At 40.4% G+C, this 24393-nt stretch overlaps 1 protein-coding gene across 3 annotated transcripts in view; it reads right to left on the reverse strand.

The window, feature by feature from the left end:
* Window positions 1–24393, reverse strand: part of NEBL (nebulette) — a 486921-nt gene that overhangs the window by 17222 nt on the left and 445306 nt on the right. For all 3 annotated transcript variants that reach the window (XM_059729062.1, XM_014608963.3, XM_059729063.1), the window contains one exon: window positions 1055–1170. In XM_059729062.1, the coding sequence (XP_059585045.1) occupies window positions 1055–1170 (116 nt within the window). The remainder of the gene's footprint in view (window positions 1–1054; window positions 1171–24393) is intronic.

Consider the following 24393-nt stretch of genomic DNA (forward strand, 5'->3'; position numbering starts at 1 on the left):
ACAACATTTTTATAACAACACAAAACAGAAATAACTTTGTAACTTGTTAACTCTACCATGCTTTAGATGGACTTTAACGTGTGGCCAGCTTACTATTTAAGGTATGATTAATCTGTTAATTGTGTCTTAAAATGTAACAGCTGTCAGGGGCATTAGTGTTTCCAAAATAAAACATTATGGGATTTCAGTTCTACAAAAACCTTTTGGGGTTTTAGCAAAAACTTCTGAAAACTCATAACTTTTTTTGAAACTAAGATTTCATTTTATCACCAGTTTCATTAATAATTCCACAGCTCTATGTCTAATTAGAAAGTCAGAGCTAACAATTATACAGCCTCAGAACTATCCTATAAAAGTCTATGGGCAAAGCATGAGGACACAACGGCTGACCCTCTTGGTATTTCTAAGGTAAAAAACATGTGGTTTCTGTTCCACCCCTAAGCACTATTACTATAGGAAATATTAAACAACAGTGGAAGAATGTTAAAAGAATAAGGAAAGTCCAAAAAAGAAAATACACAAAACCCAAATTTTATTTTTGTCAGACTTCTTAAGTATCAAATGCTGTGTCTAGCTATACCTACTGAAAAGGGAAGGTTTAAATGCCAAGAATGTAAAAGAAAACTTGAAGGAACTACAGATTATCTTAAAGTTCCTTAGGTCTATTGGCCAAATGGGTTAAAAAAACAAACAAGAAATGAAAACCTGATTGGAAAAAAATGCTAGATCAATATTTTCTACCTTTTTAAGTCTATGAATGATAAAGCTATTTTATTTGCTTTTTGGAGCACACACCTAAATTCCCCTCATTCAGTGTTTGAGATAAAATCTGTTGCTACAACAAATCCTTTTTGTATGTTACTCACATTTAGAAGTCTCTAAAAACACCAAGTGAAGTATTTATTGAATTCCAAAACAAGAACAACCTGGAAGGATCCAGTAGAATGATTATTTCTAAAGATTCCCAACTCTGGACTGCGAGAGTATCAATGCATTTACTTTTACAGGACTCTGACACTGGCTCAGGTAATGATTCATTTATAGCAGTACTCACCAGGCCTGCTGAATGTGGCTGGGAATGCAATGACCTCATCGATGACATACTGGTCTGGTGCATGTATCCATACCCTTGTGACTGACTTTGCTGATATGCCCCAGGAAGCACAGGGGCTGTGTATTAAAGAAATAAGGAAACATTACCACAACAGTTAAAATTATTCCATTATTCCCATGTCAAGCCTTTGATGCAACTTCTCTTAGCAGTTGCTGGTAGCTGTAGATTGGTCTCCTGAATAGGAATCTGCAATGCAAATGGGGATTCATATTCCAAAAGACAGGCGATTAAAATCAGTATAGAATTTTTTTAAACAACATACATATCGAAAACAAGCTTTGTGTAAGTTAAGTGAAAATCAAACTGCAGCAGAACATTGGTTAGTACAGTGATTCTCAACCAGAGTGCTATAGCACCCTGGGGTGCTGGGAAAATCCTTTGAAAGGTGCTACCATGTGTGAAGAGATAAGTCAGGTATGAGGAGATACGCAGATAAGTGCAGGCTAGGCTTGTTCCTGCCTGGCCCCACTGCAAAGAAATAAATACAGTAATAAATATATTCGTTTTTCAAACAGTGTGGCTCTCAATTCATAGAAGTCATGGAGGGGTGTCTTGAGTCTAAAATGGTTGAGAACCACTGGGTTAGCATCACGTAACTGAAAGGAAGATGGCAAGCAAAAAGGCTTAAAAGAGCTCAAGGAACTCGAGCACATTGGATGCAGCAACATTAAGAGATTCTTATTTAGTTCATTCGGGACTTTGAAACTATCCTAAGATGAGACTGTAGGGAAGAATATCCTGACACAGAGTTCCTATGATTTTTTAATTTAAAAAATAATCATTATAAAACTGAACACTAAAATACATTTGAAATATTTTAGTAAAACTGTTTAAATGATTCATTCTTAATAATAGTATTAAGCACCTTCATTTATAGCCAAAGCAGCAGTTTTCAAACTGTGTTCTGTAGAACCCTGGGGTTCCATGATATGCCATCAGGGATATAGCAAAGAGACTGGGAGTAATGATGAAGCAGGATGGGAAGCAGTACACTGCCACTGCAAGGCAGAGCTGCCTGGCTCCATGTCAGTCTTTAGGATAGGGGTATGTGTTCAGCAGCAGCAGTCGTATGAAAAGGTTTAATTACCAAAGAAGGCCTATTGCATAGGGATTGATGAAAATGTTTAGCAGTTATGAATGTAATTTGATCAATTAGTTTATGCTGATCCTATCAATATCCACACCAGAGATTAATCAAAATTAATTAATTGCAAATCTTTATTTCTGCCTCTTTCCTTGTCCTCAGCCTTCCATTATCCTCTTCTCACCATCTCCCTTCTCTCCCACACCCTTTTTTGTTCTTGTTGTTACTGTCATTAGTTGCGACTTTGCCAATCCTGTAAGATCTTGAAGGCAAGTCAACAATGTAGTATAGTTTATTGTATCAAAATCTGATGAAAGACAGGGTGGATAAAAATCAATTATTATTTTTTTAAATAAAAAATTGGATTTTTATTTAAATCAGATTTTGTTTATTTAATCATATTTTTTATTTTAACATGCTATTTTAAAAAAATAAACCTATATAAAGATAGTTTTAATTTGTGTTAAAGCTCAAAGATATAATCATGGAATAGGGATTATAACTTTTAATTATATAGCATTTGAGACAATATATTCACGTAACCATTTTAGAAGTTTTATAAATAGGTCACAAAAGGCCATGGACTATATTAGGGGCAAAATCTTATGGGGTTCCCAGAAGCTCCTCTATAAATTACTAAAAATTAAAGAAAACCACTCTACCCAATGGGACTCAGTGCTCAGTCTAGAACAGGGGGTTTCAACCTTTTTGTATCATTGTACCCCCCCAGTGGCCAGATGTGGAGCAGTGTACCCCCGGTCACCGATCTGGGAGGGGAGGGTGGGTGGCCAGATCCAGAGCAGTGGCAGCTGCCATATGTGAGCAGCTGCCACTGCTCTGTGCCTGGGTGGGTGGCGCTTGCACAGGATGCTACGTGGCAGTGCTCTGTCCCCGCCTGCCCATGCATACTCCCTAGGGCCTTCTCAAGTACCCCTGGTGGTACACATACCCCTAGTTGACAACCCCTGGTCTAGAAGATCCCATCAATCATCTCTGTGATGTTTAGTTTCAGTTCTCATACTGTGGATTTGTGTTCCAGAGGCAACATCCTCATTAACAGCAATATATGGTGATGAAAGAGACCTTATTACCTACCCATCAGCCCTATTGTTTCTCTGCAAGTTTGTGTACGAAGACTTAAGCCCTTACTTCTCTCTAAATGTACAAAGTTCCCAGAAGTTAAATGAATAGAGGATTGTTGGGGTTGGAGTAGATCTAGGCAAGAGAAGGAGCCTGGAGATAAATGCAAGGAAGGAGAGGCAGCAGAAACAAAAGAGAATCATTTTGAGCAGAATATTTCAGAAACCTTGAAGGATAACTTTCTGAGTATAGCCTCTCCATTGATTTGAGATCTAGTGAGGGAATGGTATGGTAGAAGGAAAAACCTATCATGGCAGCAGACTTGTCAGGCCTCAAGAGAGATCCTATTTGGGAATATTTTAATGAAGTTCCTCTACCTCTGAGTAAGAGAGGCATGTGTGCAAAATGCAAATAGTGCAACAAAGACATCCAAGGCCTGCTTGCCCAAATGAAACAATATCATGAGAATTGCTCCTTTTCAGGAGGAAGCTGCTTTGAAGACTTTGAAGATGATGAATGGAACATGTCTGGACATGCAGGATCTCCAGGTTAGTAAACTTGCTTATTTCATACTTCTTTCTTAAGGACTCCCTGTCTTCCCTGTATATATCTTTTGAGTGGACTTTAGGACTATTTGAATTTTCATTAAAATGTTTGAGCAAAAATGTATTTGTTACTGTATGGAACTATCATATTTTAATGCATTGTGATATAAAATAATGGCTGAAATAGGCTTTTTTTGTTTGTTTTTGTTTTTTATAGTTTCACTTCTAAAGCAGTACTGAGTGCAATGAGTAATACTAAATAAGCAGTACTGTAGTGACTGCATTGACTTCTTTTGTTCAAGAGGATCCACCCTTAATGTACAGGATTCTGACTATCCATCGTCAACATCATCATCACTGTCTACAGTTTCAGAGTTATCTGCTAATGATACCGGTGTTCCAGCCAAATGCATGTCACACAGTATTCACCTGCAGCAAAAAGAAAAAAAAAATCTCCATCCAGGAACAACCATACACAAGTCTGTAATAAGAACCTGCAGATTACAGCAATACATCAATTACCTCATTGATGAAAAAATTGCTTGGTTTGTTTTAATTTATGCAACAAACTGTCCTTTCCATATGGTTGAGAACACACACTTTATTGACATGGTTCGGTTATTACAACCAGGATATAGTCCACCCAACAGAGCGGATATAGGAGGCAGATTGCTAGATAAAATGTATGAGAAACAAATTGAACAGTGTGCAAAAAGTCTAGAGGGGAAAATTGTTAACTTGGGTCTTGATGGGAGAGGCAATGTCCACAATGCTCCTGTAATATGTACTTCTGTGACAACAGAAGAAGAGACTGTCTACCTTGCAAAAACAATTGATACATCAGGAAATGCACACACAGCAGACTACATGCAAGAAGTAGCAGCAAAAGCTATAACAAACTTGGGAAAAAATTCAAACGTCTAGTATGAAGCTTTGTCACAAACAATACTGCAAATGTATCAATGATGAGAATAAATCAAGAAGTAAAGAAAGCCCCAAGCTAATAACATATGAATGCAGCACTCATTCGATGCACCACTTAGCCAAAGATTTCAGGGCTCCAGAAAAAAAGGCTAATATTGAAATTGCAAAATACTTCCATGACAACCCTTTGCAGCAGCTGCTCTGAAGAAAGCAGAAGGAACCAAACTAGCTCTCCCATAAGACATGTGATGGAACTCAGTAATTGACTGTTTTGATCAATATATTGAGAACTGGCCTAATATGATAATTTGTGAACAAAATCATGACAAAATAGATGGAAATGTCATAGCCGAAGTTCTCAACATTGGGCTAAAGAGAAATGTAGAATGTAGGGTGACTATCCTGAAGCCTATTACTGTAGCCTTGAAAAAAGTGCAGTGAAATTGCTGTTTTATTGCTGATGCTGTTGAAATTTGGAAGGAACTGAGACCTCAAAAAGAGAAACACACAATGACACAGTTAAATTACAGGCATTAAAAAAATTAATGGATCAAGCAATATCTCCAGTTCATCATCTTGTCAATATTCTCAATATTTGGCACCAGGGTCAATCCTGAACTGCTGGAGAGAAGCTGGCTATGACATGGGCACCAGTAGTTATCCCTCCATAATTCCAAATATAATAAATTTCAGGACTAAGGGTTAAACATTCAAGAAATATACATTTTCTGATGAGGTTTAAAAGAAAGTCACACCAGTGAATTGATAGAAGTCACTTAAGCACCTGGATCCATCAGAGACTATTGAAGTGATAATCCAGCTTTTCAAAGCTGTAGCTTCTTGTGCAGGTGTAGAAAGAATATTTTCTTCCTTTGGACTAATTCATTCTAAATTGAGAAATCACTTGGGAACCAAAAAAGCAGGAACAGATTTGGGGGCACGTGTCCCCCTGCCCCCACCCCCAGGAGTGTGTACAGAGATGGGGAGCCACCCTTGCCCCCCACAGGGATCCTCCATGCCCAGTGTGAAAATCCCAGCCCAGGGGATCATGGGAACCTACTTCTTGCAGATGCAGGTGGAACCCAGGATCAGGCTCCCCCCTACACTGGCACTACGGTATAATTGGGTCTAATGCATAATCCCACAATCATGCCTTCTACCATGCACGTGGCATGGCAGGAGGCGTGATTGTGCGGATCATGCATTAGATCCAATTGTGCCTTTACCTGCACACGTAGAGGGCCTGAAAGGGATTCTTTCAAAACCAAGTGCAACTTAAATGACTTTTTGTAGCTTTCTCGAGTCATCTTTTTAAGGGAAGGTAGAGAGTCATGACCACAATTGCCAAGGTTGTTAAAATTCAAAGGATGAGAGCCTATTCATCTCTCATTTAAACATGGTTTATAAGCCTCATCAAGGCTCAACTCTCTTGTTTTTATCCACCTATGCAGGATTCACTGGAATAGGTTAACTGAAAATATTCATGCTCAAATTAAATTTAATTAAGATAAACTCAGAAAAATAACCAAAAAATAGTCCATTTCATTTGCCACTTGCTTCCATAGCTATGATCACCCTTAATTCAATCAATCTTATCCAAGAGGATAAGCTGGGAGCCTCGATCAGCTGACAGGGCTCCCCTAGTCACATTTCAATTGATGGCCTGATAGGAACCAGCCATAAAGTTATTACAATTTTTCTGTGGAATAACTTTTTGGTTTATCCCTTGTTTTATCATGCCAGTAATTGCTTTAACATGTGGCTGGATTACAAATCAAGATGTGATTAACCGGTTACATCTGAAGTGTAACGTGTCCAACTCCCATCAAGGTGAGAAGTCAAGAAAGCTGCATAAAGAAATCTGCATGGTGTTGAAATCTACTGCAATGGAAATTTTCAGCTCCCAAAAAACGTTATGAAGTTTATGAGTTTCTTTGGCAACATTAAAAGTGGGAATATGGTAACAAGATACTATAGGCAAACAAAGACATTTTTCCACCTTAGATCTAACAGCTAGTTTAGTTACCTTTCATCCTTTTGTTTATAGCAGAGGCAGGCAATTATTTTGGGTGGAGGGCCGCTTACTGACTTCTGGCAAGCTGCCAAGGGCTGCATTGGTCTCCCCACCCCCTGGTCACCATCTTGTGACTGGAAGTCCTGCCTCCTAACCCCTGACCTTTGCCACCAGAAGTCCCTCCCCTTGCCCCCAAAAATACTCCTTTCATCAAGAGGTTTTTCCATCTCAGAACCAGAAAAATACCAAATTATATTCTAAAAATTGAACACCTACAACATTCATTAATTTGATATCAAAAATATTTTTGTCCTGGTGTACATGTGTTTGTGTAGTGTACATAGAGATGATTGCACAATAGCTTAAAATGAAGTCTTACTCTTGTATATTGTGGGGGGTGGCGGGCACCAGTATAGGTTTGTTGGGGGCTGTTAGTGTGTGGGTAGGTATAGGTTTGTGGGGGGTTGCGTGAGGATGGCTGGGGTGTATGAGGGGTTGCGGGTCTGGGGGTCTGTGTGTATGGCAGTGCAAGGGGGTGTGTGGGTGCGTGTGTATGGTGGGGTGTGCACATGAGACTCATCCTATGAACAAATACACACACACACACACACACACACACACACACAGTCTCTCCCTCATTACACACACATATACCCCTCCTGCTCCTGGCACTGGGTTACCTGCACGGGCCTGTACTCCCCGGTCCAGCCATGTGGCCAGGGGCCACGTGGTGCCACACTGGCCAGCAGGAGTGCAGGGAAGCAATGAAAACTGCGGCAGGCAGAGAATTCCAGTTGGGAGGGAGGGAGGGGCAGTGGGCACAGGAAGGGGTTTGGGGCGGGGCGGGGCAGGGCCAGGCTGGCCTTGCTGGTGAGTCCTGCCAGCTTCCCCTTTCCTTTGGGTCCTACTGCCCCCGGCTCCTGTCATCTTTCACAGGTAGCCAGAAGCAGAAAAATATACATTTTCTAAAAATATTAGGGGCCCCATGGGCCAGACAGAATAGCCTCGCAAGCCGAATGTGGCCCACAGGCCGTATTTTGCCTACTCATGATTTATGGGATCATTAAGGAAGTTAGTTAATTACACATTTTTAAGTTCTATAGTACATTTGGTACCTTTATTCCAAAAGAATAAACCCAAATTGTATTTTACTGGAAAAACAGTTCAGTAATATTGCAGCATATTCTTTATAGCTTTAGGAAAGTTGGAATCAACCATGGTTCTACAATGATTAGGCAGTTATTTTATTGGAAGATAATGGACCAGATTCTGCCTTGCCATAAGTGAATTCAATTCTACTGAAAGAAACAGATCTGTGATATGTTCACGGTAGGCAAGAATTTGGTCCCATGTGAACAAAAGTAAGACAGATAAAATGTGACCTTGCTTCACTATGACCACCTGCAGCGCACACACAATAAAAGTTCACTGCAGTTGTTGGCTCAAGACTTAAGTGTAAAATTATATAGCATCACTTAAAGGAGCAGGAGAAAAACAGTGGTTTCAGTTAACCTAAGGGAACAATAAAACACAGAGGTATAACATGAAATTCATTTAGCTGAAGCCAGATTTATTGACAAGGGATCTGGGGGCTGACCACTGCTCCCAGAAACATGGATAGGCACTTTTCCTTGTTCTGTTAAGATTTTACTAGATGCATTCTGAACTTTCTTTCTTCATTAACTTCATTGATTTTTTTTTTTATATATTTGCTAGTGGGAGCAATTACTTGTATTTCACTTTCCCTTTTATATTAATGGTTTACAATATTATCATCTTATTGGGTTTGGCTCAGGTGAAACTTTTATTTTTCAGACCTTAAAAGGTGTAAAGAAGCAATGCTAAAAGAAAAATATAAAACCAAAACCCAAAATTCCTCCCACAAAATCCTTTGTAACTTCTTACTTGCAACTTGTGACAGCTTGTGATAACTTATAATGTAGGGTGTGAACAAGCATTTGCAGAACCCAGCTCAGGTTCAGGCAGCTAAACCTGAGTCAAGATCGCCAAGTGCAAGCATTCACAGCTTACGAAGAAAGGTGCAGGCAGCCAGAAACAAGTCAGGAGGGGTGGGTGGAAGGCTGGTGGGTCCACAGGGGACTGGTGGTTTCATGGGAGTTTTGGTGGGTCCAGAGGGGAGGCTGCCCTGTCTGGGGATTGTGGCAGGGTGGAAAAACATCATAGACGCAGAGCTGTTGATGGAGAGTATGTATATTATAGGCTTGCCTGGGTTTCCAAGTTTGTGGATTTTAGGGAGCATGTAAAAAGTTCCTGGATTGGGTAGTGTGGGAATCAAGTTTTGTAGTTTTTCTTGTAGTTTAGAAGGAAATGATGTGATGGTTGTTTTGAGGTGAAAAGGGGAATTGGATCTTCCCGTAGTTTTTCATAGTAGGTGGTGTCAGAGAGTTGTCTGTTGGCATCTTTTATGCAGTCTTCAATGGTTAAGGACGACTATAGCTCCTCCTCTATTACTATTTGGGGTGTGTGTGATCTTAGAGATTCTATGGCCCTTCTCTCTGAAAGGGAAGGTTGTTATGGTGGTATTTTTTGTTGATTATTTCATTGTTCATTCTTTCCCTGACGCAGTCAATATAGCAATCAAGGTTTGAATTTTGTCCATTGTGAGGTATCCAATCTGATTATTTTTTTTCATTTTTTGGTGTTAACCTTTTCCTCAATGTTGTCACAGGATGAAGTGTTGCTGAAAGTGGATTTGTGGATTTGTTTTGGTTGTGGAAATATTCCTTGAGATGAAGGCATAGGAAAAAATATTTTAGTTCTTCACACTAGTATCTTATTAAGATATTTTTCTGGAAAGAAATTGAGGCCTTTAGAGAGGACAGATTTTTCAGCTTTGGCAAGTGTGCGTGCATGTAGAGATTGATAATATTTGAGGGTTCATTGGTTCCTTCAGTTTCGTTAGGTATGGGGTTGGAATGTTGTACAGTAATGGTGTTGTTTCTCTGATGGTTGTTTAGTGGCTGGGAAAGTTGTTCCCGTAGTAGTCGGTTCCATTGCTTCTTTTTATGTTGGATGGATGTTATAAAAAAAATCCTTGATAGTCTTTGTGTGTGTGTTGTATAATGTTTGGGAAGATATCAGGATTTATCTCTTTTAAGTTGTTGTAGCATGTATTGATTTCCTGCTTGAATTGATTTCGTTTGGAGTAGGTTATGTGAAGGAAATGTTTTCTAAGTTTTCCTGAAGTTTTCCTGCATAGTTGTGAAGCATATTTGGAGTTGTGTGCGGTAGTCAGAGGACTGTAGATATTCAGTCCTCTGGAAATGATGTTGCGTTTCTTGCATAGGCTTAGAAAATATGTCGCTGTTGAGTTTGGCTTCTTTCTTCATTTTGTGAAGTTTCCATTTCAAAATGTTCCCTTCCAACAGGCATGGTAATTTTAGAGCATTTAAAACTATTAATATTGATTATCCACAGTACAAAAAAATGAAGTGGCATCTGGAGTTCAACCACTCTCAAAGCCAGCAAATTTCAAAATATCATAACGGATAAAATGATGTAATTCTGTATTTTGATAACACTGCCCTCAAAAACATGCAAACAATAATGCAGCCCAAATAACATTTTCAGTTGTATAAAGCTGAACTAAATTAGTGTGCCAAGTTCATGATCCTGCAATTCTTTCTCAAGCAACAGTCCAATTGAAAGTGGTGAGAATTATATTAAACTTAGAGAAAAAAAATGTATGCTTACTTTGAAACATGTAGGGGCAAAAATAATGCCTTCAAAGGAGGAACAAAATACCCCAACCTGAATATTTATGCTACACATGTTTCTAATATAGATAATTATGCTTTATGTATTTATTTTGTAACTTCTGTTGTCATTTTCAGGGACCATCTTAGATTTCTGTAGAGGGAAAAATTAAGTTGATAAAACTATCTTAGGAAAGAAATACAGTATAAGGGCAGAGGCAAGAGAGCAACTCATTTTCCCTGAAGTCCCATCACTTTCTATTGAAAACTATGGTCTAGAATTTTATTCCAAAAGATATATGGTTTTACAAAATAGCTATAACTGTTTCAGAACTTTTGATTTATTTAAAAAATTTTAGCCAATAACATAATGTAGATCATAGGAATCAGTGTTGTGCTGATGCAAATAACTAAAGTATTCAACAATAAGCCCCTTAGCAAATGGAATGAAAATTTAAGAGAAGGCACAGGAGAACAATTTGGTTCTTGAAAAGGCTCTGTATTCCAAAAGTGCACATGCATCATAAAATATGTGGACAGGCACAGACTGTTCAAGGGTTTCCCCATTTCTGTGCAAAAAGGTGACTTTACATACAGGATGCTGTTTCCATAACCCCAATCTTGAACTCCATGGAGGTCTCTGTGTGAAGTTTGGACACTGAGAGCTGGATGGCATAAGAGTCAGAAGATGCTGTGATGATCCTTTATTGGTCTGCAGGGACCAGGTCAATATATAATTTGGCCCAGTCCCAACAGAATAGCAAAGTCCTAATGATCTTTTCAGGAAAATGCACACCCTCCCAACCCCACAATTCAGTTTAATGCTAACTTTCTAGTCTGCTATTTTTGGAGTGCAGATAGCTATGTTCAACATTCCAACATAACCTTAGAAAATGCCCTAATCCCTCTGACAGCAAGTTAGAAAACAAGCTTTTTTATTTAAATACAAGGCGTAGGGTATGGCTAATAGTGTATCTTCTATAAAACAAGCAACATCTTAAGAAATTCAAGAAGTTAGAATGTTTTAAAAGTCACCAGCCTGTAAAACCATAAACAGAGGTTATCATGTGATGTTCATATACACTGAAACTGAATGAAAACGTTTTCCTGACATTTTAAGTGAAAAAGTGAAAATCCATATGGAAAACAAATTAGAATTAGATATAGATAATCAAGTCTGTATTTTCTGCATCACAATTCTATAGCCAGTTGTTACAAATGCAAGTTAAAAGTTGTATGAGGTCATATGTGAGATATAGAATTTCATAGACAGTTATAACAGCCTAACCCTACCCTCTAGCATATCTACTACAACCCCCCAGCTTGCTGTCATCCAGATTGTTAATGAAGATACTGAACAAAACTGGCCCCAGGACCGACCCTGGGGCACTCCACTTGATACAGGGTGCCAATTAGACATCAACCCACCGATCACTACCTGTTGAGCCCAAAGATTCAGTCAGCTTTCTATCAACCTTACAGTCCATTTATCCAACACATACTTCCCTAGCTTGCTTGCAAGAACGTTGTGGGAGACCATATCAAAAGCCTTGCTAAAGTCAAGGTATATCACGTCTACATTTTTCCTTGCATCCTCAGAACCAATTATCTCATCATAGAAGGCAGCCAGGTTGGTCAGGCATGACTTGCCCTTGGTGAATCCATGCTAACTGTTCCCGATCACTTCTTCTCCTCCAAGTACTGTGAAATGGATACCTTGAGGACCTGCTCCATGATTTTTCCAGCAACTGAGGTGACACTGACCAGTCTGTAGTTCCCTGGATCCTCCTTCTTCCGTTTCTTAAATATGGGCACTATATTTCCCTTTTTCCAATTATCTGGGACCTCCCCCGATCACCCAAAGTTTTCAAGGATAATGGCCAGCGGCTCTGCAATCACATCAGTCAACTCCCTCAGCACCCTTAGATGTATTGCATCTGGCCCCATGGACTTGTACATGTCCAGCTTTTCTAAATAGTCCCTAACCAGTTCTTGCACCATTGAGGGCTGCTCACCTTCTCCTCAAACTGTGCTACCCAGTGCAGTAGTCTGGGAGCTGACCTTGCCTGTGAAGACAGAGGTAAAAAAAGGCACTGAGTACTTCAGCCTTTTCCTTGCCATCTCTCACTAGGTTGCTTCTACCATTCAGTAAGAGACCTACACTCTCCCTGCTCTTCCTCTTCTTGCTAACATACTTCTAGAAACCTTTGTTGTTAGCTTTCACATCCCTTGCTAGCTGCAACTCCAATTGCACTATGGACACATATGACTTCTGTAGTTCACAGAGCTACAAACAGTAAGTATCCATGTATTCAGGCTGGAGTGCCATAAAAATGGTGGGTCCACCAGAAAAAAGTTCCTATTTCAAACAGGAATATTTTAGTAATGCTAACTTTTATAGCCCAACATTTGACTTGTGGACAGTTGCAAATAACACTTCAGACTCCTAGCATTCCAGAGTGCTCTGCTCTCCCACCCCCGCTCCAATGGGGAAAGAGGGTGAGCAGCTGACAGTAGACCTATAGCAGCAACTGCCACAGAGCCATTCTGCTCCACTGCGGCTGTGACAGCAGCACACTGGGCAGCTTTGACACAACCCAATTAGTTGCTGATACCTCCACAGCAAAGGTTGCTCCTTGGCAGGAAAGCACACCTTTGAGGTGAATTTGTAGTGCTCCCAGCTAGGGGCTGTGCATGTGTGCAACCCTCGCAGTACTTTATTACAGGAGACCCTCACCATTTGTGGGGGATACGGGAATGTATCCCCTGCAAATGGCTAAGTCCGTGAATAAGGCACTGCATTCATGAACGCCATCTGCGTTCATGAATGCAGTGCCCCCGGTGGCTGGAGGTGGGGAAGGCACTGGTGGCGGCAGGAGTGCAGCAGTGGTGGTGGGACCCCAGCCGCAGCAAGTGCGGACTTTCTGAGGAGCTCCTTTAAGTGTATTTAAAATACAGGTTCAGCATTCACGAATATCTGAAACCACGAATGCCAAACCTGTGAATAATGAGGGTTTCCTGTATTTTTCTGGAGCTACAAAGTGCCTCAGCATTTTGTGGCATATTGAAGGTCTGAGCACAGTTGCCAAACCAAGAAAATGGTTTTACTGACAATTTGGAAGTTTTTACTGATATCTGTTTTAGAAGGGCTGTGTTCAAAGTTAGGGGTTTAACATGAACCATAGTTAAAAACAAATTGCTTGCCAGTAAAAAGCTTGGAATAAAAAAAAAAATGTTCTTGGGTTGGCAACCTTCCTTGACTGCAGAGACTACTTTAAACTGTCATGCCCAGACCCACTCCACCCCAACCAGGGGCCCCTACTGGTGGAATCAATAACAAGGGTACTACTGCCCTAACCTACAAAGTCCATCTGGCCCAAGAAGTGTGGAAAGGAACAGACTGAGATGAGGGAGTGGGTCTGTAAATCCTGCCACTAGAATAAAGTGTTCCCATCTCTACTACCCTATCTCAGCATAACAGTGAGCTACTAAGCTTAACAGAATCTTTCTCCTATCACACCTCCCTTGTGCAGAACAACATAGCATGTTTGAGGGTACCTCTGCTGTGCAGGATAAGCTTGTGGTCCAGACATAATGCAAGAGGCTTAAAGGAGTAGGCAAGAGACCAAGGAAATGAATGCTGAACAGTATTACTCTAGATGAAGAAGAAGACCTAGGGTCTTTGAAGACTGAAATACTCCTACATATCTCCTCATTCTCTTCATGGTAGGCAGGTGAGATGTTTCAAAGATTGGGTGAACCCTGGGAGTTAGGACTGGAAAGGTTAAGCCTTAATACTGTTTATGCTGCACCCATGCAATTGTGTAGCATTCCCATTAAAATTAATAGACAATATGGTATATTGGAAAATTCTGCTTTAAGAGCTATCTCAGTATCTTTGTTTATTCTCCTGTATGTCCTGATCAAAGCTTCATTGAGCCAGTTCCTATGAAGTCTACTTTCTGGACAGAGGCACCAGGGAAGATTTTAAGATAAGAGAATGCCAAATTTGTGTGTGTATGGAGGGTGGGTGGGGAAGAGATGGAGAAAAGAAAGCAACTTACCTAACATTTCCCCCAACCCTGCAATGATGTTAGGCTTGACCATGATATCACAGTGGCAACAAAGACTTCATACCTACTCTCTCATTTTCTCTGTATGCACAAATTAAATACAAATGTAAAATAATAAAGAAAATTGTGAGCTTTGACTCTTAAAATGGGGCGGGGGCAAGAGAAATGTATGTACTATGTATATAAGCAGTAGTGTTGCAATGAAACCCTAAAAAGGACACTAGAAATCAAGGTAGAAAGGAAATAGAAAGACAAATGAAAGAGAAAAGTACTGCCAGGAAAAATTCAGCAAAAAAATTTTAAATAACAATAAAAAGCTAAATGAGTAATACCAGATGACAACTAAGTTCACTCTAAAAAAACTCCTGAATCAAAACAAACATGGGTATCATTTAAATAAAATCCTGCTGATTTAAATATAAGGAAAATAGGAGCAAGCTCAAAGGAATGCCCCATAGAGATGCAATACACTGAAATAATTAAAATAAAAGCTAAATGAAGCAAAATAATATTAGGAAGTGAAATTAAAACATTCTGAGATCAAAACAAGATGGAAGGAAAGTAGTATAAAAGACTTTGATAACTACAACAAAAGCAAGAACTTTGAAGAATGAGGCTCTGAGCATTAATGAAAACAAAATGTGGATGTCCAAACGGCTGCATGAAAAGGAACTGAAAGAAAGATAATAGCAATGACTCATGATAGTATAACCTCTTCTAGTACTGAGGACTGGATTTCCTAATTTGAAACACAAGAGCAGCAAAAGAAGCAGCTTCAGGATCAGTGACACAAGGGATGGTAGAAAATAGAAGTGACTGAAATAATGGCAGTGCCCTGATAACAGTGCCAAGGCAACTAACAGAGTATATACCTTGTGTCAGTTCGCCATGATGCTAATAATCTACTAACCCATGAGTTTGCATAGTTACTTCCTGCCCCATCATGGAAGAGCCTAATTTTTTTTAATAATTACTTTAATGTACAATTTGTTCCAGGTGGCAGGAAGGGAACTCTGATAAGTGGAAGCAGCTGTAGTTTAGCTTCCTTGGCTGTGAATTGCTATACCCTCAAAAATGTAGGTTATTTGAAATGTTATTCTTAACTTAGAATTTCCTGTGTTTGTAATATGTTGTTTTCTTTTTATAACTAAAGTTTCAGAAAAGAAATATATACTCAAATCTCTGATGACTCCCTGAACTCCTTGCTTCCCCTTACTATCTTTTGTTTGAGATTAATAAATAAAACAAAAGGTGCAGGCACACAGAACAATGGGACCATTCCAAAATGGGAACCATTTCACAACTGCTCCCAAACAGTGCAGATGCACATGACACTGAAATGGTTCACAGTGAACTGGTTAAAAATACCACTTGATTGTCCAGGTACATTTTTTAACCATTCCAGATTTAAACTGGTTTCACAGGCTTGTATGTCAGCTTCAGGCTTAAACTGCATTTAAACTCTTCTAAGTGTTGTGTGTGTCCATGCCCAAAAATTAGTTTAACAGAAGCAGGAGTGACATAAGAGTGAACTCTGTGTTGTGCCAGTTTTAAGGCAGCTTTGTGCTGCCTGTATTCTGGGCTACTGCAGTTGCTGAAATGCAAAATACCCAAGGTTACCAGTAGGCTATAGCCACATAATGTGAGCATCAGGGGCTACTTGCTTTCTTGTGTGGGCCAACCTTCTCCCTTCCCTATCAAGTCCCTTTTACTACAACTGACAAATTTAGACAGAGTAGAAAAAAATATTCTCTCTTGGACATAGCAAGAATGGAAGTGGCCCTTGACACTTTTCAATTTATTCACAGCAATTCTTGCCTCAAATGGTGGATGTGGACACAATTTAGGCCACTACAGCAAAGGGTACTCTATGGATATAATCTAAGTCATGCCTTCGTAGTCACAGGGTACATTTTTCAAAAAGTGCACAGGAAACAGAGGAGAGCACAGAATCATAGGAAAGTAGGGCTGGAAGGGATGTCAAAAGATCAGTTAGTCCAGCACCCTGCTCAAGGCAGGATGGTCTCTGACTAAACTATCCTAACAAAAAGAAAATGTCCAAGGATGGAGATTCTACAATTTCTCTAGGTAGCCTGTTCCAATGCTTGACTACTCTGCTAGTAAGAAAGTTCCTCATAATCTCCAATCTCAATTTGCAGTTTGAAGCCACTGCTCTTAGTCCTGTCCCCTATAGCCACAGAAAAAAAGCCCACCTTCATCCTCCCTATAATCACCCTTCAGGTTTTTAAAAACTGTTATCAAATCCCCCCTCAGTCTTTTCTTTTCCAAACTAAATAATACCAGTTCTGTCAGCCTTCCCTCATAAATCTTGCTCCCCAGGCCCCTAATCATATTCATTTTGTAAAGTGACTTAGGCATGGGGTAACTTAAGTTATGTCCCACTGACTTTCAGTTATACTATATCAGTTTCCAAAATAGAACCTAAGCTTTTATATATCATTTATATGCTTCTGAAAATATTGCCTGCAGCATGATTACTAGCCCATCTCTTGTAGGTAAATAAAGTGGTCTCCAGTGACAAGCCAACATGCTCTCCCCTTTTAAAGAGACCTAGAACAGGGGTTGTCAACCAAGGGTACACATACCCCAGGGGTACTTAGAAAGGCCGTAGGGGGTATGCACGGGAGGGCAGGTGGGCAGGAATGAAGTGTGCCCCAGGGCACGGCAGCGGCATTTCCCCCAGAGCATTCCCATACATTGCTTCTTAGTCACGGGAGGTGGAGGGGCACACCGGCACCGCTGGACCCACACAACACACTACAATGCCTCCCCGCCCCCCACCTCAGCTCACTTAATGCCCACTCCCAGAAGCAGGACCCGGGGGGAAGGGGGGAATGAGGGCAGTGGCACCCCACTGCAGGCCGTGCATGCACACACCGCCCGGTCGGATGAACGGGGGCAGGAGGGGGCGGTTCACACATGGTGGCTGCCACGCCCCATACTGCCACCACTGCTCTACACCATTTTCATAGTTTCATAGTTGGTAGGGTCAGAAGGAACCTGAGCAGATCATCAAGTCCGACCCCCTGTCATGGGCAGGAAAGAAAGCAAGCTGGGGTCAAACGACCCCAGCTAGGTGATTATCTAGCCTTTTGAAGACCCCCCAGGGAGAAGCCAGCATCACTTCCCTTGGAAGTTGGTTCCAGATCCTAGCCACCCTGAGTGTGAAGTAGTGCCTCCTGATATCTAGCCTGAATCTACCCTCCATCAACTTATGGCCATTATTCCTTGTTACTCCCGGTAGTGCTTGGGGAAACAGGGACCCTCCCATTGCCTGCTGGTCCCCCTTGGCCAGTTTGTAGATGGCCACCAGATCCCCACTCAGCCTTCTCTTGTGGAGGCTGAACGGGTTCAGGTCCCGTAGCCTCCACTCGTAGGGCCTGCCTTGCTGCCCCCTGATCATGTGAGTGACCCTCCTCTGGACCCTCTTGATGCTGTCCACATCCCTCCTGAAGTGCGGCGCCCAGAACTGGACACAGTACTCCAACTGCAGCCTGACCAATGTTGCATAGAAGGGGAAGATCACCTCCTTGGACCTGCTCATGATGCATCTGTGGATGCATGACAAGATGTGGTTAGCCTTCCTGACTGCCTCCCCACATTGGCGGCCCATGTTCATTTTGGAATCACTAATGACTCCAAGATCCTTTTCTTCCTCTGTGCTGACTAGAAGGGTGTTTCCCAGCCTGTAGGTATGCTGCTGGTTTTTCCTCCTTAGGTGCAGTACCTTGCACTTGCCAGTATTGAATCCCATCCAGTTCTCATGCGTCCACCCCTGTAACCTGTCTAGATCTAGTTGCAGGCTGTCCCTCTCCTCCAGCGTGCCCACTTCTCCTCACATCTTAGTGTCATCTAAGAATTTGAACAGGGTGCTTTTCACCCCCTTGTCCAAGTCGCTGATGAAGATGTTGAACAGTGCGAGCCCGAGGACCGAGCCCTGGGGGACCCCACTGCCCACATACCTCCAAGTCGAAAATGACCCATCCACCACCACTCTCTGGGTGTGACCCTCCAGCCAATTTGCGACCCATCTGACTGTGTAGGCATCGACACAACAGTTGCATAATTTCTTAACGAGAATGGGGTGAGAGACAGTGTTGAAGGCCTTCCTAATGTCCAGAAAAACTACATCCATTCTGACACCTGCGTCCAAGGATTTTGTGACCTGGTTTTCCCATAGCCAGTCACACATGTGACTCTGCAGGCTGCTGATGGGCAATGCCATGCACAAGGCCCACCAGCAGCCTGCAGAGCCGGGTGTGGAAAAGCAAGATAAGATAAACGGACCTTTTTCCAAATGCAACAGCCTTAAAACCCAACCAATATGTCAAAAAGCAACAAATGACATTCATGCCAAGGGCAACAGCTAGAAAAGGCAAAGGTAAATCACCTTGCAACTCTGTTCAGGCTGCAGCATCGCAACACCAAGGGAACTGAGCCAACAGCAGCAAGAGAAGATTGCAAGGCTCCACATGTGCCAAGCAGAGTCCAACAGATATTTGGATTGCATTTGGCAAGGAGAAAAGTGAAGCTCTAGGTGCCCTCTAAGGTTTCCTAAATATGGATGCACTGGGCATTCACCATATGAAGGAGGTGGTATGAAGGAAAAGGCTGGCTAGACAAGATTCCTTCACTGAGAGCAAACAATAATTCTCCTAATATTATTTTAGTTATACTCTGTATTTTTATCGTCGTATGAACTCAGCATATTGTAATGCCAGTGACTGAGTTAAACCTGGCTGAAGCTGGTAAATATAATAGTCACCCTTCATATAAGATCTAAAATGTCTTTGTTCATTAAGGAACATCAGTGAACAAGTCTTAATCCAAAATTATTCACCATTTTTATAACAAATTTTGGTGATAATACAATATCTTTATTGGAAAAGTTTGCAGATGACATAATGATTGATGGGTAGTTAATAATGAGAAGAACAGGCTTCTGTTACAGAGTAATCTGAATCACCTGGTTAAATGGTTCTAACCCAACAAAATATATTTTAATACAGACAAAAACCTCTGGCACCAAACAATACAGGAGAAGAGGCTCTTGGAAATGAGGAACTTGAAGAAAGACATAGGAGTCATTAAGGGTGCTAACAGAAGTGATATTTTTCTCATGCTTGGCCTCTTGAAAGGGCTCTACAGCCATGCCCTGGCAGAAAAGCATGGCTGCAGAGTGCTTTAAAAGTGCCTGATTACACACAAAATTAATCCTCATTTAATGAGAGTTCCGATGAAGGCACTCCAAAGCAGACATGCAGCCTTTCTTGGATTGGATCCGAAGTGGAGCTTGATCCCCCAGACTCAACAGTGAACATCTCTTGGGTTGGGCGGGTTGGGGGGGGGGAAGATCACTGTAACTCATGACACTTTCTGTGAAGCACCATGAGTTACAGTGGGGTGCTATCCATCTGCCAGCACCCTAAGGTTACCACCTCATTGTAAGCTGTCAATGCTAGATTCTGACTGAATGTCATTGTATGCAACATTTGCAAGACTACACTAGAATACCATACCCACTTCGGTGCTTCAAGAAGGGTGCGGAAACACTGGAAAGAATTCCAAAAAGGGCCAACAAAAAGATCTGGGGACATGGAAATTAGTCTTATGCTGTGGGTACATCTACACAAGAAGTTTACTGCAGACCTGCCTAAGTAGCTGCAGTAAAATCTGTGTCTATACATGTATCCCTATTAGGTCACAGTAAACTAATAATAAACTCTGTCATTACTGTCAATTTTCCTTATATTGGTGCCAATCTGATATAGATTCATACATGCTAGGGTCAGAAGGGACCTCAATAGATTGAGTCTGACCTCCTGCCCCACGCTGGAAGGAGTGCTGGGGTCATGTGACCCCAGCAAGATGTCCTTCCAGCATTCTCTTCAAGACCCCAAGGTAGAGCACCACCTCCTTTGGAAGCCCATTCCAAATTCTGGCCAGCCTTCCTGTGAAAAAGTTCTTCCTGATGTCGAGCCTAAATCAGTTTGTGACCATTGTTCCTTGTTACCCCAAGAGACACCCTGGTGAAAAGAGCATCTCTGGTTCCTTGCTGCAGCCCACTAATGAATTTGTAGGCAGCCACAAGATCACCTCTCAGCCTTCTCTTGCAGAGGCTGAAGAGTTCTAGGTTCCCCAATCTCTCCTCACAGGGTTTGACCTGCCAACACTTAACCATAGGAGTGGCCCTCCTCTGGACCCTCTTGAGGTTATCCACACATCCTTCTTAAAGTACGGCACCCAAAACTGGATGCAGTATTCCAACTGTGGTCTGACTAATCCCGTATAGAGGGGAAGTATCACCTCCTTGGATCTATTCATCATGCATCTGCTAATGTATGATAAAGTGCGGTTAGCTTTGCTGATGATTTCATCACCCTGACAACTCATGTTCATCTTGGAATCCATTATGACTCCAAGATCCCTTTCTGCTTCTGTGCTGCTGAGAGGGTCATTCCCCAGCCAGTAAGTGTGCTGGATATTTTTATGCCCTAGGTGTAGCACTCTGCACTTGCCCTTGTTAAACTTCATCCTATTGTGTTCTGCCCACTTTTCCAGCATGTCCAGCTCTGGCCCCTTTGCCCCCTTTCCCTCACAATGGGATCATCTCCCTCTGCACCTGAAGGATCGCCCAGAATGACCACCCTTCCTGGACACCTATCTTGCCAATACTCCTATCCTGCTATCCTCCTATATGGGACGGATGTATTGGTGCACCTCTAGCTCTTATGACTGCTCCTGTCTTGACCTAACCATAGTTGGACAAAATGTTAGTAATACAGTTTGTGAGCAGTAGTGAGAGAAGAACACAAAAGACTTGAGAAAGCAGTGTTACTGTAGCACCCCTAACAGAAGCTGAATATAGGGAACATTTACACCACTGTTTGTATAGAAAGACTAATATTTGTCCACAGCACAGTTCATGCTGTTGTCATATGCTCTTAATAAGATACTCATTTGAGCTTGTACACTTTAAGATAAGGCCTCAATAAGGCTTTGTTGTATAATTAAACAAATTCCCTTGATGCTTTGTTTGTTGTATCAAGTATGCAGCTAAGCTCTGTAATACCCTTAGCATTGTAAACTACTAAGAATCACATAGTAAGGTGTCTTTTTTCCCCCTTTCTGTACTGAATTAATTGAATTGTGTGTCCTGCACTCTGTTTCCTCTTTTAAGAATACCAGACAAATACCAATAAGATTGATTTATGTACCAGGTAATGTGCTATTTTTTGGTACTTTACTTCTTTTCAAATAACCTTGTGAGCTAATTCTAGAAGTTATATGTTTTAAACAAGGTAGCTATAAAAAAGAATGCATGAAGTCATATGTTGAACTTGCTTCATCTAATTTACTGCAACATTATAATAGACCAAGAATTGCTAGTGTATACCATGTTACTAATAGTACTGGTCTTTTAGGCCCAGATCCAAGAAAGGGCTTAAGATATGGTGATGTTGAATGTTTACACATCTAGAAGTAAGGCAAACCATTCTGGAAACCTCAAAGCTAAGTTAAAACAAAAACTAAAGCCCTCAACATAGGATTTTATGGGGAACCTTTTAAAAGAAGAGACCTGGTATAATTCTACAATACTACAAGAAAGAATAGGAGCCCTAAACTAGGTAAACCTTGAGAATAAATGAAGGGATGCTATGGGTCCCCATATGAGATGTTACCTAAAATGATCTGTAAGGTCCATCTGAGGAGATGTAAAAGAGGCAAGATTTCAATGTGGCTAGCATTGGATAACATAGCTGTAAAAACAAAAACTGGACAAGTTGTGACAGAAACAAGATTTCCACCAAAGCAAAATGGCTTGAATCTTTCCTAGACAACATATTCCACAGTAAAAATATGGACTTGTAAGTGGCTCACTAAAAGAATCCCCTTCATAAGTTGTTGGCAACCTGGCAGGAAGAGAAATCCCAATGATTTGGATGGAAGTAAAATCAGTTTGGTTTGGTGATCTGTAAAAATCCTGACAGAAAAATACTTAGTAAACTATTAGACCTGCATTATTTGTAATCTGATTTTTTTTTCTCTGTATCAGTGATGTTAAAATAGCTCTGCTAGACCTCAAAAGAAAGAACAGAAATGTCAGGACATTATGAAAAGAATGCCAACTGGCAGGGGTATACAAATAATGATGCCATAATGGCCATGTATGTATATTTGGGTTTTCATTCTAATCCAACATTAAAATACTTTGTTGACTAATAAATTGGTCTCGTTTAGAAATGGCTGTCCTGCATCACTACAAACATCTGTCAGCTGCATCCCAAGGGATGAGGTCTCTAAAAGAAGTTTAGATCTTTATAATTCATTAAAGCAGTGGTGCAGAAGCCAGTCACAAAATAATGAAGTCTTAGCAAAAACTTGAGATATAAGACCTAGTACTAAATTGGTTTCTCCCCTATAATGGGAACAATCTACAGGACCCCAAATATTGGCTAACCACTTATGTCAACATAGCTAACAAATGTCTGGCTAAAATATTCTTATTTTGACATGTGCCTATTAAAAACAGAACAATGAATTTAAAAGGAGACAGAGAAACAAAAAATGTTAATGCCAAAACAAACAATAAGATACAAACCCACTTTCTATCCTCAGACAGCTATAGTAATAAAATATATTCACAATAAAATAAAAATAACATAATATTCACAAAAATATTCACAATAAAATAAAAATAACAAATCAAAGTTATAATGCCTTGGAACATGGTCAAAAATAACACGGAAAGTCCACAACAGATATTTATAGACAATATTCAATGGGCTAAGAATCCCACTTTAGAATGCATCAAAGCAAAGAAAGGTATAACCATTAGTGCATTGTGCATATTTAGTGTCACTTGAAAGATGTAGAAACCTAACTATAATGTCAAACACCAAAAAGGAAGTGGTCTTATGGAGTGAGTCCCAAGAGGTAGTAAAGTGTTCATTTCCCCTGGTGAATTACTTTATTTCTCCCATTTTTCATCTAGCTATCTAGGAAATAGACTCTCTTACTATGTACATGTAGACTGGTAACATAAAGGGGCTCTGGTTCTGGCTGAGCCTTCTGGGCACAGATAACAATATTAGTAATATAAAGTAATATATGACAATAAACCTTTCACCTTTTGCTGCTTACAGTTAAATCGTCACAGACTCTTCTAACACTATAACATACCAAAGAATACTAACATTATTACATGATGGAATGATTTCTATACTTTTTCAAAGTTTTATATGATATTTAGCATGATCTTTTTAAGCATATATACTTCTAGCACTAGCAAGTGGGTTCTCCTATTACTCTGTTTTTTTATTCTTTAGAATGAATTATGTCCTTCCAAAATCCACACACAAATGCAATTTAGCTGGCCCTGATCCACAAAGTTTGGATCAGGATCTGAACATCCTCAAATACCAAAAAACAATATTTCACTGTCAAATTACTTTTACTTTAAAAAACAGTAAAAAAAAAAAAGACTATCATTTCACACATATGTGATACAATTACATGTAAATAATGCCTTCTCTGCACAAAGCTATATGTCTATTTTTTCAATAGAAGGGGAAAAAGGCAAAAGTATGTGAAGCCAACATACTGATAAGTAAAATAAACAAGATAGTATATTGTAATATGAGAATAGAACAGAACATCACTCAAGCACAGAAAAGTCTAACTTTTAAAAGAACTAACAGACCACTAATTAATATCTTTTATTCATTTTCCATACCAATATATTTAATATGCTAATATGCGAAATGGCCTTTCAGTCACTGTCATTCAGTTTACTTGTTCACTGAAAATTGCAAAGTAAAA

This window comes from Alligator mississippiensis, chromosome 5 (genome assembly GCF_030867095.1).
Source record: "Alligator mississippiensis isolate rAllMis1 chromosome 5, rAllMis1, whole genome shotgun sequence".
Lineage (NCBI taxonomy): Eukaryota > Metazoa > Chordata > Crocodylia > Alligatoridae > Alligator > Alligator mississippiensis.